This window comes from Silurus meridionalis, chromosome 20 (assembly GCF_014805685.1).
Source record: "Silurus meridionalis isolate SWU-2019-XX chromosome 20, ASM1480568v1, whole genome shotgun sequence".
Taxonomy (NCBI): Eukaryota; Metazoa; Chordata; class Actinopteri; order Siluriformes; family Siluridae; genus Silurus; species Silurus meridionalis.
This window is the reverse complement of record NC_060903.1, coordinates 2,221,582-2,241,088: the sequence shown is the minus strand read 5'-3', so window position 1 is coordinate 2,241,088 and position 19,507 is coordinate 2,221,582. Positions and strand designations below refer to the sequence as shown.

Sequence of the window (19,507 nt, the reverse complement as noted above, 5' to 3'; positions counted from 1 at the left end):
TCCCAGTGCTACACAAAACCTGTAATATCATAATAATTCAAAATGTTTAGAAATAAGCTCTGAAGATTGGGTTGCTGTAACTAAAAAAATAATATTATAATAAAATGTCCCAAAACTGTTTTGTAAGAAATATGTATCTACTTCAAATAAGAGCATTGACACGAGATATCACCTTTAAATAACCCACACAAACAGCGTGCTGTATGAGAAAGTGTTTTATTCGTTGAATTAGCCGTCCCCTCCTCTGATTTGTCCGGATCAATGGAATGAATCAGTAGGTTATTTACATGGATTGATTTATTCAGTCCCCAAAGTGTCCCTAACAAGCAGAGGTGTTGAGGTGAAAAGACGATCAGTCTCGCTATAGTCTCGCTACCCGAGCAGAGCAGCTCCTGGACGGCTTTAGAAAAGCAGGTGGTGGTTCAGGTTCGGGCCGATCCAAAACTCAGCCGACTTCGGCTCTCACAGACAGCACGGACGTCTACAGAGTGCCGACTGAGGTGAAGACAGCGTGAGAGGGTTTGGCTCTTCACAGTGAAACACTTCACTTCCTGTCGATCAGTACGCTGCGTCAGTGTAAGAAAATAAAGGCGGCCAACGGAAAAAAAGGGAAAAATATATATCCGTACTATAAGTCTGAAAAATCCCATGTTCCTTTTTTTTGTTTACGTCCTATAATGTAAAGAAAATAACTCCCGCAGTACTAGTGCTTACATAAAGTTCACTATAGACTTTTATTATAACAAAATAGGCAGTTGGTGGAGGGTTAAATATCTGTTAAGATTTCATTGTACAATAAATTTTCTTTTAGCTACGCGTCGGCTTTTTTCAGCGACAGATGTACACAGACATCCTTCAAAATGGCAGTTCCTTACAAATGGCAGACTTCTCTACATGGAAAAAGGTAAACTGATGTTCCGTATGTAAGACACTTTGGAAAAATGGACAAAACCATAAAACATTGACGTCGATGAGACCCGTTCCTGTACAAATGCGAAAAAAAAAAGAACAAGCGTTCGAGTATTGACGACAGGACGTATTTGTGAACAAAACAAAAAAACAAGGATTAATGTGAAAACATGGAACTATGATGGAAAGAAAAGTAGGAGGAAACTAAAAGTCAAAGAAGACATGCTCTTAAAGCTAGAACGTGCAAAGTTTTGCGTTTATAATCTTCCTGTCTGCTATTTTATGATTTCCGATGCCTGAGATTCAACTCTGTAATCAACATCATACACAATGAGGGAAGAAAACAAAACAAAACAAAAAAAGGAAATGTAAAGATCCAGCTCAGTCCATGTTTCTCTTCTTCTGTAAAAAGTATCCTCCCTTAAACATTAAGGAACTGTACCGTTTCCAAAGTCCTGTGAATGGATGTCAGGTTGGGCATCACTGCATCCATCCCCTCTCTCTGTAAAACAAAAACCAAAAAACTGGAAGATCTGTGGGACACCCACTGGCATGTCGCTGGGAACTGAGAGTGAGGGCTGGACTGAATCAGGATCAGGGAATAGATTGTTAAAAAAAAAAAATTGAGGAAAAAAAAAAAAAGAGTAATAAATAAAACAGAAAAGGGAGAATGGGCTTTGCTTCGCAGCGCTTCATAGTTTCTCCTTGGATAGTACCCATATGTATGGTCCAGACTGCTCCTCGATGATCTGCTTGACTTGATCGTAGATTTCTTCCAACGTGTCTCCCAGGATGATTGCTGCAACACAAACACAGAAAACAACCTGATTATCTCCCAATTCGCCAACTTGTACTTTACGAGGTGGCATCAAAAACATGTTGAGTTTCGTTTTGTAACACGCCAGCAGATGGCAGCACGAGGCTGCACGCACAGTCACAAGGAGCTGATTATTTTCAATCGTTTTCCAAAATTTGCTCATCCACAATGAAACGTCTGAAAATGCTTCCTATTTTTTTTCCGCGTATTTGTTATTTTCCACCTGCGTTTATTTACTTTCCGGCTCTTTGAGACGTCGTGGCAACGTAAAAAAAAAAGAAAAAAATGCGTCGTCGTTTTTAAAAGCCTTTGTTTTCCACAGTCCGTCACGGTGTGGAGCGAAGGCCAAAACGTCAGAAAAAAATTCATTTTCAAAGAAAAACTTTAAAAAGAATCTCCACAAGCAAACTCCAAAATCTAGTGAAACATCTTCCCAGAAGAGTGAATGTTATTACAACAGCAAATGGGGACTCAAACCTTTGTCCCTATAATGCATGTTGTTTATATACAGCATTTTAGGTTCTTTTGAGGTGACTGACCTGTGAAGTGCTCAGTAAACTCCTGCTCCAGCTTCATGGCTCGTTCATACGTTTTTCTGCCCTGTTCATCCGTCAGCCTTCTGTTCAACTCCCTGATACACAGAGTTGTTTAATATTTATACAATTTAAGTACAATTGAATTATTTATGAGTCTTTTCTTTTAGATTTATTGAGTGTCTGATAGTCAGGAAGATGACCGCCAAATCATGTTCATAAACATGTATACAGGGAAATGTACGCTTTAATAACACGACTGTGTGTGTGTGTGTGTGTGTGTGTGTTGGTGTGTGTGTATGGAATCTATGTTACTTACATGATATTCTCCACTGATTTTGGTTTGATGAAGATAGCAATGGGATAAAGCTGAGCAACTTGTAGTCTTTTGATGGCATTTCCCGATACATCAAGTATGCAGTGTTTGCCCTGACGAGAGGAAAACAATATTCATTAAACTACATCCCCAAACCTGAAGACCTGAAACCCATCATGTTGTGAGTCATTGCTAAAAAGAGGTTTATTGATATGGTGATGTTTTCTGGAAGCAAAAGTGTTATTTTTATATCCGAGACTGGAACATCTTGTGATGAGACTTTTATATAAAAATGATTAATAGTCGCACTTTTTCAGCCACTTCTCGAACAGACTGCACGCTGGTGCCATAGAGGTGGTTGTTGTACTGGCCCGCCTCGATGAACTTATGCTCCTGGATGTCTCGCTCCATCTGTTCTCGAGACACCATAAAATGGTAATCACGTCCGTCCACTTCGTAGTCCCGCTTCGGCCGCGTCGTATCTTAAACGTGACACGAGAAACAAGGTGTGAAGACGTGGTGTTAAGCGAAGCACCATCACCCGCATTGTTTTAGCCTTGATTTGCTAATTCATACAAATTCATGAACTTCACTAGAACTTCCTTTTAAAACTCAGTTTTGATGTCAAAATGACAAGCCTGAAGATACTCACGAGGAACACAGGAGCCAAATTTGTCAGGGAACTCTGAGATCAGATCGTCATTAACTCTGTCCTTCATCGGCCCCAGGATGATCACCGGACGAGAGTAGTTCACTGTAGGAACAGAAACGATCACTCAAGAATAACTCAATGGCAGATTTCTACAACTCAAATCTACTGATGCACTATTTGGACTAGAGGTTGATCAATACTGGATTTTTACAAACAAACCTAACACTCCATATAAAATAGTACTGAACTTAATGAACTTACAAAAAAAACACACAAAATAATGAAAACATGCTACATGAAATAAATATGAATATATTAATCAAATGAATAAATATTAAGAAAAATAAAACATGCATACTGAACATTCGTACATTCAAACAGAAAAAAAGCAACACTCCACATAAATAAAAACAGTTACATACAAAAGACACAATTTAAATAAACAGCACATGGTGTCAGTGATTCGCCTCTAGAGGCTGCTCTCGTACTGTATGACGCAACCCGGAAAAACTATCGATAAGGATTTGATAGCCGATAGTTCCAGCAATCAACTAGCAGTTGACCTCAATATGGACAAACATTTGGAAAAAACCTGAGTATGAGAATCATGTGTGCTTTCTTAATACCCCATCCCACATTTAGTATCTATTTGCTGCAGTAATAACCTTCACTCTTCTTGGAAGATGTTTCACTACATTTTGAAGTGTGCTTGTGGAGATTTCTGCACTGGATTTAGTAAAGTCAGGTGCTGATGTAGTTTAGGTGAGGAGGCCTGGGGTGCAGTCAGTGTCCACATTCATTTGTTCAATTGGGTTGAGGTCAGACCTCTTTAGCAGGCAACTCAAGATCTTCCACTCCAACCCATGTAAATCATATCTTCATGGAGCTGGCTTGTGCATGGGGGCATTGTCAGGCTAGAACAGTTTTGGGTCTCCTAGTTTTGGTGAATGAAAAATATAACGCTACAGGATTCAAAGATGTCCTATTATCCAAAGTGCCTCGAACTTTGTGGTAACTGTTTGGTTAAGAAGCACACATGACTGGAAAGGTCAGGTGTCCCAATACTTTTGTCTATATAGTTTAATTATGTATAACCCTGGATTATGCTTATTATATATAAATACATTTGTGTTAGAGTTTTTTTCCTCACCTTCTTGCTGACACACAGGCTCGTAAGATAATACGTATTCCTCTTGACCACCTGAAAGTCGAACACAACAAGCTGGTTAGAAAGAGCAGTGTATCTTCATTCATGGTCTTATGCGGTGTATATGCAGGGTTTAGTATAGCGTATAAAGTCTGCTTTAAAGAAGATCGAACATGCTCCTCTCAAACAAGTCTTCATGACTCAACCCGTCTGTTATTCATGACGCAATTTAAGAATGTTTACACATGGATGTATCCGGATCCTTCAGCATGCAAAACTGAACCGATCTTACAATCAGGGCATTCAGCAACATGCAGAACAAAGCCAGGCCAAATCGTAAAATATGTACTTATTTGCATATTTTTTTTAAATTACAAACATGTCATGCTCTCTTAACAAGCAACAAACATATGCCTCGGTTCTTAATGTATCAACTGTTTTTGAATCGTTGTATTATTTAAATATATTTCTTCACAGCCACATAAATTTGATGACAATCGTATCTGTCTATATGTAAACAGACAGCTGTAAGTATGTGATTTGCGGCAGTGTAAAGTATTAGTATCAGTAGTAAGTACCTTTTACTCTCTACTCAACTACATTTATGATTCAATAGATGTACTATTATTGCTTTATCAGCTGTCTCATTTATTCTGCCATCTACAGGGTATTGAAGGTACTACATGCAATTTGTCTTGTCAAATGAAGCTACTCCACATACAGGCGAATTTGCGTTTTTATGCTGAATGCCAGGTCTTTCACATGATACTGTAATTTTATCTGTTAATTAAAAGATCCCTTTTTGAGGTGTACAATTTGATTTGTATTTTAGAAAATAAAACCTCACAAATCAACCTTTTTTTGGTGTTGAGGACTCGTGCATCTTTAAACCTACGTACAACATGAGTCAAATACTCAAGTACTGTTCAAATCAGATTACAATTTCTCAAGTTGTAACGTGCGCAGGACACGCATCGGATCTAACTCGACTTCCCTGTCGAGCGGGAGACGAAAGTGAGAATTCGAGGAAGCTCTGTTGCTATGGAAACCAGCCTGTGGCTGGCTTTGCCCTCGTTGATTGATTTTAGTTTTATATCTCTTCTCGAACATTTTCCTGCCTCCTCTCCCTCACCGCAGTGCCCATCCCTCTCAGAGGAAATAAAACCCTCCTTTCTGTCTAACACTGTATAATCACAATCAGAGGAACGAATCTGCATGAGGAAAAGAAGACTTTTTTATGTTTCGGTACCAACGTAATCCTGCGTACATGTGCATACATATAGTGTGTAACGGTGTGAGTGAGTGTGTGGGTGTTAGTAATAAAAACATGTAAAAAAAAAAAAAAAAAAAAAAAAAAAAAAAAGCCAGACATGCAGATGGTGGCACGGAGGATGGAAAATACAAGGAAAACTTACGGTAACTACTTTCACTATCACTGGCATTAGAGGTCACATGCTCTGAAATCACAACACGAGGGAACAGATGGTGAAAAACCCACAAAATACGCATACGTATCAGAGTCAGATGGAGAGAAAGACCCCCAGCAGTGAAGGAACACCCAAATGTAAACCAGGTACAGAAAAAAAAAACACCTACACCAGCAGGGTGAAAGTCCGAGCAAAAAAAAAAACGGTCACAGTTTTAGTGTTTCCCCACAAGCGATTAAGAAGGAAATGTATGATGTTTGTCTTTTTACATTTTAATAATACATAGTTAATTAACAGTACGGTCCAAAAATCCACTACTTAATTTCCTCGTCTAGAGGCAACAGCTGTTCATACAGAAAAATAATCGTGATCAAAAATTTGCTTGAATTTTATAGCTGCTGTTTACTTTTGTTAACGGCGAGAACGAAAAGCATTTTGTTTACATTTACAGAATTTGGCAGATACCCTTATCCATTTAGCTCATTTATTCTACTGAGCAGTTGAGGGTTAAGAGCTTTGATCAAAGGCCCAGAAATAGCAGCGTGAAGGTGCTGGGATCTGAACTCATGACCTTCCAATCAGATCTCTGAAGCCCTGAGACACCATATATTGCGAAAACTTGCTTTTTTCTGTGTGCGATTGTGGATAATTACAGAAAAAAACATGCGGGATGTGGAGTTTTTGGAAAATAATCAGTATGCAGTGATGAAGTTAATCATCACCCAAAAGCTAATTATTATTATTATTATTATTATTATTATTATTATTATATGACATAATAAATCAAACATCGTACAATCTGATTACTGGATGACTCGCGTGAGAGTTTTTTTTTTTCATTAGACAACTTTAACTTCGTGTTGTTCGTTTCTTGCGTGATTCCAAGAAAGGAAAGGAAAAAGTATTTTGAAGTGAAACCACATAATTGTACAAGTGAAATGAGTTTGTAGTAATGATCTATGAGAGTGATAGAGATAGAAAGATGTGACAGACACTAAGAGTTGGACGGAGGAGGATAATGAGGGAGTTGTTGTGCTTCTGGAACAGCTTGCACTTACTCAGGCCTCTGGAAAGTGTGTCATCTGGATTGTCCTGTTGGTCAGTTAGCAAGAGAAAAAAAAAAAAAAAGACCAAAACAACCACAAGAGCACAATGAGTTACTCACACGCACACCTGTGGGTTCTACCACTGCATACAGCAGCCACTGTTATCAAACATCGCAGAAAGTTTTGCTTCATGGCTGCTGTGTACAGTAGAGCGGCGCCCCCTGCTGGCCCTGTGGCATGTCGCCCTAACCTCCCTATCCAAACAAGTTCTCTGTTGTACTTACGGTCCACATCGCTTGTTTCCTGCTCGCTCGCCTCCTTGTTCTTGTAGAAAGGGAACTTGCGGGAAAAGAGGTTCTTTTTACGCTTGTCATTGAGGGACTGCTGAGGACGAGAAGGAAGGAGGGAGGGAGAGAGGGATGGAGGACAAAAAAAAAAAAAAAAAAAGGACAGTGTGGAGAAAGGTGTCGGATGTGGAGGAAATAACATGACAGATCAGTGCTGACCTCGTGCATCTTCAGAAGCCTACATTCCCCCTTATGAACAATAAAATCTATATTAATAAATCTTTAATAAATAGAATAAATAAATCTGCCTGAACGATGCACAAAGTCAGCACCAACTGTAAAAACAAAAAAAAAAAACAAACAAACCCAGAAATGAACACAGATCACCATGAGCCTCACACCTACACCATTACCACAACCAGAGTGAGAGAATGCAAAGTAGGAGAAATTAAAAAGAGGTAAGAAAATAATTTAAACAAACAAACAAACAAAAAAAAATTTCCGATAGTCTTAGAACCAAATAAAACAAAAAACTGGGGACGGCTGATATTCGGGTGTAAATTGTGATTCTCAGTTAAAATGAATTTAAAACGAAACATTGAGAGAGAGAGAGAGAGAGAGAGAGAGAGAGAGAGAGAGAGAGAGTGTGTGTGTGTGTGTGTGATATCGTCTGTAGTATTTGTGCACCTGTTTCCAATAGTACACAGATAAAACACTTAATACTATTACCCTAAAAGTAGCTTAAACACACACACACACACACACACACACACACACACACACACACACACACACACACACACACACACACACACACACAGTATTTATGCCATATGGAAAGAGGGCACAGGGGATTTGTGGGTCTTTCAGAAACGCATGTGCGTTTGTTCCTGATTAGCATTGACCTGTTTTTCCTTATCGCCAGCAGCACTCCAACAAACACAAACGAAACCCCTAACGCGAACGCTTTTCTGCCTGACAAACACATGCGAAAGAATAAAAGAAAGAACGAAAAAAAAACAGGAATTCAGTATAAAGTAAGATGTTTAAATTCTCCCATAACAATTATCTTTACTTCTGAGTCTTAAAGCTAACTTTCGTTAAAAAAATAAATAAAAAAATAATAAAATAAAACAAACCGTTTGCACGTGTTTTGTCTCCAAACGGAAAATATATATAAGTTTATATATATGTTTTAGGAGACTGTAAGGAAGCAGACATCATGGTGTTAAAGTGGAAACCTATTTTTCATCTCAAAAGAAATTAAAATAAAATAAGATGCATGTTTACACAAAACCATCACAAACATCCAGAAGGTTCTGTTCCAGCAGTCAGTAGTTTGTGTTTGACAGGCAGCACAGCAAGGCACAGGTGAGCAGAAGGGAGGGTATAGAGTGAGGGAAGGTGAGTGAGGGATGAAAAAGACGGAAATACGAGCAGTCCGACATCAATGGCAAGCGTATCTGTCCTGTTCTCTCGCTCATGCATGCCTGGTTGGAGAGTTAGCTTCAGGGTGAATACAGTTTGGATGCAAACACTGCTGTTATTGGTGTTATTACAGAACGTCAAATATCGAGTGGGCCAGCAGGAGGCGCTGTTGAACATGCTGTTAACACTCACTCACACACGTTATAATATATTATAAAGGCAGCAATGCCTCGCATTAGTTCATTTCGAAAACTGTTAAACGATTCCTGCTGTCAGCTGTTAAAGATTTTCTGCAGATGGATTAATAAGAAGCCTTTTTTTTGTATTGCAGGGTTAAATTAATAAGTCAACATATCACCTCGAGCTTAAATAAATGTAAATATGAAGCTAATTACAAGTCAAAATGTAAAGATAAACTCTAAACTATAAAACTATACGATATAACATTTTACTCTGGAACTCCTGCACTCATAAATGGATCTATATTTCTATAATTTACCTGAGACTTTAAGGAGATTGCATGTCAATTTAATTCAATTCTATTGCTACAGAGCTTTTTCAACTTTCAGGTATATTATCTATCCGTGAGAATGTGTGTATGCTGCGACACACTTACCCCTTTATCTCGCGATTTAGAGTTGAACTTGACTGTTTTTAACCTTGCTCTCTCCTTTTTCTCCACTCTGTGAGGCAAACAAAAGTAAATATAATGTACTTCTGCGCTACAACTGTCATTGTGTATTGATCATCCTGCAAGCCATCATGTACATAATGTTATAATATATATATATATTTCTATCAATTATGGATTATTACTTATTATAAGGTTGGGCTCTGTAGGTGACCAATTCAAGAATTAAAATACCAAACACTTGAATTATGGATGTAAAATTCGAGTTTGTGCTGATGTTTGGTTTCCAAAATAAAATTGTAGCTTTCATATTCCCAGGTAGTATGTTGGTAATAATAACTGGCTCATTCTGTAGATATTATAATCCAGTTTCTGGTCCGTAAAGCCTGACCTCCTTTTACTGGGTATGACTCCCATCTCTTCGACCTCGCCGTCAGCGATGACCTGTCTCGCCTGCCACCACTCATCATCGGAGGCGTTCACCACGTGCAGGATGTCACCGAATTTAAAGTTCAAGCCCTGACTGGGGAGGCCGGAGTCCTTGGTTTTATCATAGTCAAAGAGCGCCCTGGAGAGACACACAACAACATGAGAGATCCGTGAAGCAGAACTGTGGGTTAGAAATTACAACCTGTCATCAGATCTTTCCTGACACGTCTTATTGGTGGCAGGTTGTAGACGAAATGTTGTTTAAATCATATTAAAAAGAACTTTAAGGATGGATGGGGACTGTAATTAATATCAACAGTCTACTACAGTGGCTCAGGACCCCAGTTTGCATGAACAGTTCTGCATCTCAGCACCAATCACCGGAGAGTAAACCTCAAATACTGAATTATAACGAAGAGATATTTGGTGCCACCCAGATGAGGATGGGTTTGAATCTGGTTCCTCTCAAGGTTTGTTCCTCATGCCATCTCAGGGAGTTTTTTTCCTTACCACAGTCACCACTGGCTCGATCATTAGGGATTAAATTATAAGGAACAAACTTATAGGCACTACACTTTTTATACAACTTTATAACCAGGTTATCTCTGGAAAGCTGATATGAGATGATGTCCGCTGTTAAAAGTGCTCTACAAATGAAACTGAATTGAAGTGGTTCAACAAAAGAACATTTGCTACATTGTCCAGATCTTACACATTTAAGCACAAAGGATTAAAAATGCCAAATTGAGTGGGAGGGGTATACTCTACCCAAAAGGTACAATTTTCTTATTTCATCTACATGAGCTCACAAAAACGTACAAAATGTCTTTTTTGTGAGCTCATGTAGATGAAATAAGCAAATTGTACCACCCCATGAATGTGTTATGCCACACTTTGATGCAGCAAGAGCAGCAGTTTGCAAAAATCTCATTGGCTGGCATGTTGGTCTTCACCATTTCTGGTTAGAAGGTGTATATATAATAAAACAACTGGTGAGTCAGAACTGGTGGGGGCCTGATTTAGTGAGTGAGTGTGTGTGTGTGTGTGTGTGTGTGTGTGTGTGTGTGTGTGTGTGAATTAGCAGTGGATAAGCGATACGTGATCCACGACTCTGAAAAGTTATTTGAATTGACATGTTTTAAGTTACAGACGGATTACCGCGAGATCTTATCTTGTTTCTGGATAGCAGTTGGCCGACATTTACACTTTCATAAATATTACATGCTGTATAAATTATATAAGTAATAATTATGTGCCTTAATTATTTTCTGAAATTAACTGAAAGTGTGTGTGTGTGTGTGTGTGTGTGTGTGTGTGTGTGTGTGTGTGTGTGTGTGTGTGTGTGCGCGCATTATACCTGACGTATAATGATCTCTTCTGACTGGTCCTCAGAGAACCCGACCCTGAGCTGATACTGCTGTTCATCATTTGTTCCCTCAGATCATGGATCTTCGCCTCGAAACGGCTGTACTCTACAACACACGTATGTGTAAAACATCACGTTATCACTTATAGCTCTATTTTTATTCTACATTGTTTACAAGCTCCTTAATGCTGTTAATGCTCAAGTCAGGACTGTTTTGGCAACAAAAAAGAGAACCAACACAAAATTAGGCAGGTGGTCATGAGATATATATACACAGTATATATACATATACACACACTGATCAGGCATAACATCATGACCACCTGCCTAATTAAAGTGAAAATATATATTTGGCAGATATGAATACATTTGGTAGGATTTTAACTTTAAACCAACTTACTGTAATATATATGGTCGAGTTCCCTCGCTGTAACCTGTGCTTTTAGATTGAAATTCTGATGAATTCATTACATGAGCTGCCTTTTATCTACAGGAGTCGTACCAGTTTTTTGGCTCGTGTTAACACAGGTTTTTGCATTACAAGATGCGTGCGTGTAAAGTAGAGAGAGAGAAAGCAAAACAGAGAGAGAGAGAGAGAGGGAGAAGGAGAAAGTGACCTACAGAGGGAAAGAAGTATAAAACTGAGATGTTCATTCATCTGTAATTCAGTCTACTGTGTATGAATGGACAGCAGTTGTGTGCTAAATGTTCAGCAAATCCCAGTTCCATCAGCTGTACAAATGCCAAGACAAACTGGATTGGAGCATGTACACGTACTAATTAACAATTAATTAGTAACTAATTAATATGTTAATTAGATCTTTAGTAACAAATTTACAGTTAATTGGTGAATTGTTAGCTAATTAATTAGTAACTAATTAACTAGTCTCTACCACATGAAACAGGGTGGAGCAATCATTTACTTGGACATTCATTTATTTTAATTTCTTTATATGCACATCTAATGTTTTCTAGTCCGGCCCCATCATTAAATAATTATAACGCATAGCGATCTGGTAAATTTCAATCAATTGTGTCACATTATACGACCTGAAAGACGGCTCAGTATCACTTTTCACCGATTACTTCATCAAATATTTACGCACTAAGTGACGAGTATCGCATTACCGGTGAGGGACAAACTTTCAGGTCACATAAGGTGGTGCAAAGACCAAACTACTACAGCACATCAGACCAGCCTTGGGGTGGTGAACTGTTTTGTTTGCGATTTAAATGTCAAATGAGCTGACGATCTGAAAATAAGGAGCGATTTACAGTCAAAGGCAAAGGCCATGAAACTCCATTCAATCCTGAAACATCACACAGCAGATAAAATTCTTCACATATTCAAACTACGCGATTAACCGGGTTGTTTCCGCAGTACTTACACTGTTTTTCTGCGTCGTGCTTCTGCACCGAGTCCAAACAGCTCGAGAAACAGTACTCTTTCACACACTATCTCTTTCTAAAGTGCTCCTGGTGACCACGGCTTTCTAAAAGGCAGCGAGGCTCCATGTTCACTAACTCTCTCACTCAGGCTCCATCCTCTCTCTGTGCTCTCGACCCCTCCCAGCCCAGTCTGCTCATCCCTCTCTCCATCCCTCTCTCTCTCACTGTTCAAGGCCAAACACTTCACTCACAGTGATACTGTCCTTAAATAAATGTCAGCCTGGTAAAAAAAATTATGATTGTGCAAACATTATGCGCATACACACAAGTTGGGAGTTATAGTGTAGAAAATCTCACTACTACCCAATTCAAATAATCATAATAAAGTAGCAAATAACATTGTAAACAAGCAAACAAACAAATAAACGCTTGCTCAAAAAAAAGCACGCACCACAAATGCCTTTGCGTGATCTATTTCTGATGATTGTTTCTAACTTCTGAATATTTCATGCTTGATTTCTCCCAAACGATTTTATAAAGTCCTGCCACGTTGCTTACTAACATAACGCTACTCTATATACTTCTTCCCATGTCTTTTATGAGATTTAGACACTTTTCGAGGATAAAAAATTCACCGAACATGCACAAAAAAAAAAATCGATCATGGTAACCACCATATCTCCTGATGCCATTACAGCACTGATCAAGTTCACGAGGCTAACAGAATGCGAGACCAGAAATGCACCAAAGCACAGCTGAAGCACTGAGCAGATCTGAGAAGTGTCTGGTGGACGTGGCATTATATTTTAATGAAGGCACTTTTTTTTACCAATAGAAATGCTAGCAAGCTTTACATTACACCAGTGACACAAAGTACACAAAGCATGTACTCGAGTAAACGTTAGAGATACACCAGGTAAAGTAAAAGTGTCCCTTTAAACTTTTACTTGAGTAAAAGTACAAAAGGTTTCGCCTTCAAAATGTATATAATTTTCCAAAGTACTGATTTATTATGGCTATAATGTTCCAATTATAATTTTATCACAAGACTCTTTACTTCATCAACTCAGTTGATGTGTAAAGACTCGAATGTGACTCTCAGCACACTGATTTATTAATGAATGATATTAATGACTCAAACACTGATTTCTGTTACAATGATCATGAACCCTTTTCAACTTAAACACGGGCGAGTTCGAGAGTTTCTTCCATCATTTATTTCTCCCAAAAGGTTCTGCTTGCTGTTGAAGTAGATGCCACCAAGCGGCAACCAGAACGTGTTCAAAACAGAGCCCGCGCTCGACCCTGATTGGTGGCCTGCTTTTATCCACTCAGAAATAAAAAGGAACTAATTATTTAGCGCAAAAAAAAATTAAGATATTTGACTCGAATTGTAGTGAAGAAAAGTCGCTAGTTTTTGTTTAAAGCTGCGTAGGCGGGACTCATCAGCCCTGTGATTGCTGAGTTAACGCCACCGCAGTTCTGCCCATTTTACATTTATATCTAAACCTCAGACTGAAAAAGAAATGATGGTAATTAGTTAAAGTGATTATTCTAAGTATTGAATTTTTTTTTTAGTAAAACACTATGTAGACTTGCCAGGTAAAAGCTGCTCTTCTACATAAAACAGACTCATTGATGAGTTTCTTATCTTGTGTGCTGTTTCTGGTCTACACCATAAGAGTCTCACCCTCTGGCCTGAAGTGGGCGATAATTGTGACGGTCTGCCCGGCGTTTTTCAGTGCAGCCGCCGCCTGTTCATGAGTAGCACTGCGTAGGTCGACTCCGTTCACCTGTGGAGGAAAAGGAAAAAATTTGTTTTTAAGACACTTGATATGGTAAATGTCAATGATTTTGTCATGGGTCATGCAAAATGCGGAGAGAAGGAAAGACTTTCAGGAACGGTGTCACATGTCCACTCACATGTCCTGTTTTGTCACTTCAATGCGGTTATTGGATTTGGTAAATAAAGATGAATGAGGTTTTATTTGGAACACGCACCGCCTTTCCCTAACGAGGAGGAAATGACTCCAATTTGGTGACCTCAAGCCTACGTGTGGCTGTGTTTGAGTGTAGAGAAGTAATAATAGACTTTAGGGTGTGTTCCTCACAAAAACATGAAAAAAGATAAAATCCACAAGGACATGATAAAATTTGTGTGTGTGTGAGAGAGACACAGTGTACGGGCGTTATGTTGTATATTTAAGTTGATATGTAAAGCCTGGGTTCAGGGTGTTTTCCGTCTTCTTATAGATGTATTTCAATATCACTATGATCTTTCTATCATCATTCGTTTGCTAATATTCATCACAGGTGTGAGTGATGTACCGAGACGAGACGATCTCCTTTCCTCAGCTCTCCGCTCAGGTCAGCAGGACCTCCTGCTAGAATGAAGGAGATGAAAATTCCCTCTCCATCCTCTCCACCCACAATGTTAAAGCCCAGTCCTGTGGCTCCACGGTGCAGAACCACTTTTCTAGGCTCTCTGTCATGAAAACACACACAAACAAACACAATGATTATAAGACAATAAACAATCTAAAAAGATATTAAATCTGATCACAAGACATGCAGCACTTAATTAGCCATATAAAATTGTTAACAGGGGATGAACTCTAAAAATTTTACCCCTTAGGCAGCAAATACAACCTGAAATATAATAGTGAAAAACTAGTGATAGACATACATATACATATATATGTGTGTGTGTGTGTGTGTGTGTGCGCGTGCGCAAAAATGTATGCAGTAAAATTTATTATATATAAAAAAAACAAAATAAAAAAAAAAAACAAAGAGACAAGCTACATTTAATATATAACCCTTATATGCCCATGGTCCTTAGAACTTCACACCTTTTTCTTATTTGGCTTTAGTCCTTAATTATGAACACTAATGGATAATTCAGAGTAATAACTGATGAAAGGCTGAATTTAACGGGTTAAATAGGAATGAAGAGGAAATTAGAAAGTTGGTCATTTTCATCAACTTGTTACTACAAGTAACCATCCCTCGTTTTCAGTAATACTGCATTAAAGAGTCATTTATTTGTACTGTTCTCATTATATTACTTCCAGCTGTGTGATCATCCTATTTTTTATTATTTAATTTCTATTTAAATAAATTACTACACCATATTAGATTAATCATGTTTGTGTGCTCGCTGCAGAGAGCGAGATGAAGACTGATGAGACATTAGCATACTATTTTTATGAAAATAAAACCACATGATGTGAACCAGATACAATCAAGTGGATAAGTGATTTCTTGGAATGGACCATTTCTGTATAAATGGCACCCTGTTAGCATAGAAATACAAACATAAATTTAATGAATTGACAGAGAGGATAGCTGACCTAATGTATACAATATATATATATATATATATATATATATATATATATATATATATATATATATATATATAAAAACCCACAGGCACACACTTTATATCTATATGAAAAAGAAATACTGAATCAATGAGAAGTGCTACAGAAAATAAATATGAATATATTACTTAATAAATCAAATAATATAATTAAAAATAATAAATATAATAACCCTGTGCAGCACGCAGTCTCACGTGTAAAAAGAAACACATGGATTCAGTGATTTGCCACTAGAGGTCGCTCTTGTGGTGACAGCGAACCGGAAAAACCATCTGTATGGGTTTTTGCCGATAGTTTATAGTTCCAGCAATCAACTTGACCTCTTATATAAACATATATATAAAATGATCACAATAATGAACATCATACTGGCCAGTCCTACTGCCCCTAAGGCTTGGAGCTAGAATTGTCTACAAAACCAGACCAGGTATCTCTTCTTTTGTTCAGCCTGAATAACCAGAGAAAGATGATCTGACAACCGGATACACCCTGCTGACTGAGTGATCGGCGAGAAAGCCGTGAACGTGATACGCTATGCTGACAATGTGGGGCAACAGTTACACAGAAAGGGCTTTTTACGATATTTACAATATAGATTCCAAAGCCCAGTCAGAATTGTGCTCATTCGCTTCTGCTTCATTTTTTACGTATACGTAATAACAGAATTCTATATAGCTATTGTAATGCTGCCTGTCTATAATTTAATCATCATAAACAGTGTGCTGTTGGCTTTGTTTCATTTCAGAATTGATGAAGGGCTGTCAGTGCAACGAGGGAACCACCTATCCCAAGGACTCGTGAAGGAAGACTGAATTGATAGAGGGAGTGTGTGTCATTTTCCCAGTGACAATTGCTCAATTCTATTATCACACAGCAGCAAGAGTCACTATGGCTGAAAACACAGCTAAACGGTAGTGACCTTGAGATACAGAGAGGGAGAGAAAGAGGGAGAGAGAGAGAGAAATAACAGAGGACAGAATAGGGAATCTCTCTCCTTTGTTCTCCCTCTGCAGATACGGCCTCCCTCTATTCGCAAGTGCCAATAAATCTTTCATAACTTCATCTCATCAATTTCTGCAGCAGGGAAGGAGACATGAAAAATGCAAAGCAGGAGGAAAGAAGTGAGAAAGGAAGATGGAATAGACAGACAATAATCCAACAAAAGATACACGTTTTTTGTTTTACGTTATATATATATATATGGAGAGAGAGAGAGAGAGAGAGAGAGAGAGAGAGCGCACTGATGGATAATTGAGGTAATGAAGTGGAAGATAAATGCTACCTTGTCATATCGTCGTCCACGTGTGGAGTCTTTGGTGTTGGTGAGAAGCGTCCAGAAGAGGATGGTGGGAGCGGCTGGTTCAGATAGTTGGGGGTGTTGATATGGTTCTCCATGTGTTGTGAATAGGCTGAGGGAGAAAATAAATAAATAAAAATGTTTGGATTGCAAAATTTTTAGACACTACACATGAGAGACTGATTTATCAATCATCTTTTAATGAATCGGTCGATTGTGCTGCAAATTAAAGTGTGAACTCTCCTGTGTGAACTCTCCTGTACCAGCAGGTGGCAGTAGACTGTATTCGGCATCCATCCAAATCTGTTCATCATCTAAATGTTTATATATCCATCCTACAAAATAATCCATCTACCCGTCCATATCCTTCTGTCCAATTCTATCCTACTATCCATCTACTCAAAATCCATCGATCTTGTGTCCATCTATAGTTCCACTCACCCATCTCCCTAAACCGCATCTTCTATCCATCTAAGCATTCTCATCTGTCCACTCAAATATCTCCAATCACCAAACTACCTCCATCCATCCTTCATTAAAATCAGTTTAATGCGTCCCATCCAGACATGATCCTGTATTTATCAGTAATGTGTATATAATGTGTATAATGTATCTGCAGGTCACGTGTCCAGTGTTAACAGTGGTGTGTGAAGGTGCGATCGGTGCTGATGCTCTCTGCCACTCACAGTTAGTGACGTCAGGAGGGACGAAACTGTCGGTCATGAAGACACTGTTGGGTTTGGCCACTTTCAGGTAGACCACGTCTGTAGTGTTTTTCAAGGCAGTCACGGCGTTCTCGTGGGTCACCTCCTCCAGACATGCGCTGTTCACCTAACATTCACATGCAAACACACACACACACACACACACCGCAGTCAAGATGACATGAACACTGGACAGTCTTCTGGATTCTGTACGTTTCCAGACAGTTTGACTTACAGCCAGGAGTTTGTCTCCGATTTGCAGCCTGCCGTCTTTGTGGGCGGTTCCTCCTTCGATGATCTTCGTGACGTAGATGCTGTTGTCTCCCGGTATGTGCTGATTGCCAACACCTCCTGCTATACTAAAACCAAGTCCTGAGACATACCAAAAATATTTGAGAAAATGAGGGAGGCGGTGAGGGAAAAGACTCGATAATGAGAAAGCATCTTTGTAATTTAAAATAAAACCCACAATATATAAAAAGAAAAATAAAATACATGCACATATTGAAACTACGCCAATCAGGTGACCAGGACAATCTACTTTTTCTGTTCATTAAGGTGCCACATTGGATTATTCATGTTTTTATGCCACGTATCTCATTTCTGCATTTGTGCCATCCCTGTAAATGGAGTGAACAAATAGTCAGATATCATCTGAGGGGACACAATCTCAGACCAGGAGATCACATCAGGCTATAAATGGCTTTTGCTAAATGTCTGCCATGTGAACACACCCGTGAACTCCGATTATTCCACAGTAAATTCGGCATGATGTGAGATATAAAGGTACCCTGTCTGGAAGATTTTAAGAATTGTAATGATAACGGCTGCAATAAAATGAAAATAAAAACGATAAATAAAGACGCTGCTGACGTCAAGGCTGCCTGGGAGATGGAGAACAGCAATGGATAACGGTCCTCATAAGAATGACCAGGGGGGGGGGAATAAGAAAAGAAAAGAAGAAAGAGAACTTCCTGCTATTCTGAATAATCAAACATCATGAAGAAAACGGCAGGCGATATCATACCTTTAGGTCCTTTAACCAATTTGATATCGACGATTTTCTCAGAGACGGATTTTCTCCTTCTGACATACAGCCTGACCAGCGACCCGGCCTCCTTCAGTGCCTCCACCGCCTTGCTGTGGGTCACGTCCCGGACGTCCACCTCGTTGACACGCAGGAGGACATCGTTCACCCTGCAGAGAGAATACACGTGTCTTATAATAAATACAATTTAAAACGTTCTGTTTATTGGTAAAAAGGAAATTTAAATTCAGATCTCTTTTTCCAAGCATATCTCACACACACACACACACACTATAAGAGACCTGACCCCATACCCCCGATATACTGAATTTCAATGTGTCCTCATCACTGTTAGTGCTCAGCTCAACACTCCTGCAGCTTTAATGAGCCTCTGACAGCACTCTCATATACACCTCTCTCTCTCTCTCTCTCTCTCTCACATCCACACACACACACACACACCCTGTCTGATATATTCAGATTATATTTTGTGCCTCCTTTTCACCCCGGTATGAAGCAGATCAACATTCAAGCTCATTATGAATGACAAACTGATTAATACAGTATATGGACAAAAGTATTGGAACTTTTCTCCAGAAAGATCTCCTTTACATTGGTAGGAAGTGTGTGGAAGATCTTTGATCGCAACCCTTTTGAACAGCTTTGGGATGAAGGTGAAGTTCAGTCCTCCTCACATCACCTACATCACTATCTGA

The 19,507-nt window shown here is 38.9% G+C and overlaps 1 protein-coding gene across 17 annotated transcripts in view; it reads right to left on the bottom strand.

Moving 5' to 3' along the window:
- Positions 1-200: 200 nt before the first annotated feature.
- Positions 201-19,507, bottom strand: part of dlg1b (discs large MAGUK scaffold protein 1b) — a 70,344-nt gene continuing 51,037 nt past the window's right edge. For 8 of the 17 annotated variants that reach the window (XM_046875986.1, XM_046875988.1, XM_046875995.1 and 5 more), the window contains 17 exons: positions 18,792-18,961; positions 18,000-18,136; positions 17,747-17,891; positions 17,046-17,172; positions 14,706-14,862; positions 14,068-14,170; positions 10,980-11,094; positions 9,585-9,761; positions 9,179-9,245; positions 7,132-7,231; positions 5,790-5,831; positions 4,378-4,428; positions 3,228-3,329; positions 2,885-3,057; positions 2,579-2,688; positions 2,266-2,357; positions 201-1,708 (listed from right to left, as the gene is read on the bottom strand). In XM_046875986.1, coding sequence (XP_046731942.1) covers positions 1,602-1,708; positions 2,266-2,357; positions 2,579-2,688; positions 2,885-3,057; positions 3,228-3,329; positions 4,378-4,428; positions 5,790-5,831; positions 7,132-7,231; positions 9,179-9,245; positions 9,585-9,761; positions 10,980-11,094; positions 14,068-14,170; positions 14,706-14,862; positions 17,046-17,172; positions 17,747-17,891; positions 18,000-18,136; positions 18,792-18,961 — 1,975 coding nt within the window. In that variant the 3' untranslated portion in view covers positions 201-1,601. Of the gene's footprint in view, positions 1,709-2,265; positions 2,358-2,578; positions 2,689-2,884; positions 3,058-3,227; positions 3,330-4,377; positions 4,429-5,789; positions 5,832-6,859; positions 6,894-7,131; positions 7,232-9,178; positions 9,246-9,584; positions 9,762-10,979; positions 11,095-14,067; positions 14,171-14,705; positions 14,863-17,045; positions 17,173-17,746; positions 17,892-17,999; positions 18,137-18,791; positions 18,962-19,507 lie in introns of all 17 variants that reach the window. The other 9 variants (XM_046875987.1, XM_046875992.1, XM_046875999.1 and 6 more) reach the window with 5 other exon arrangements.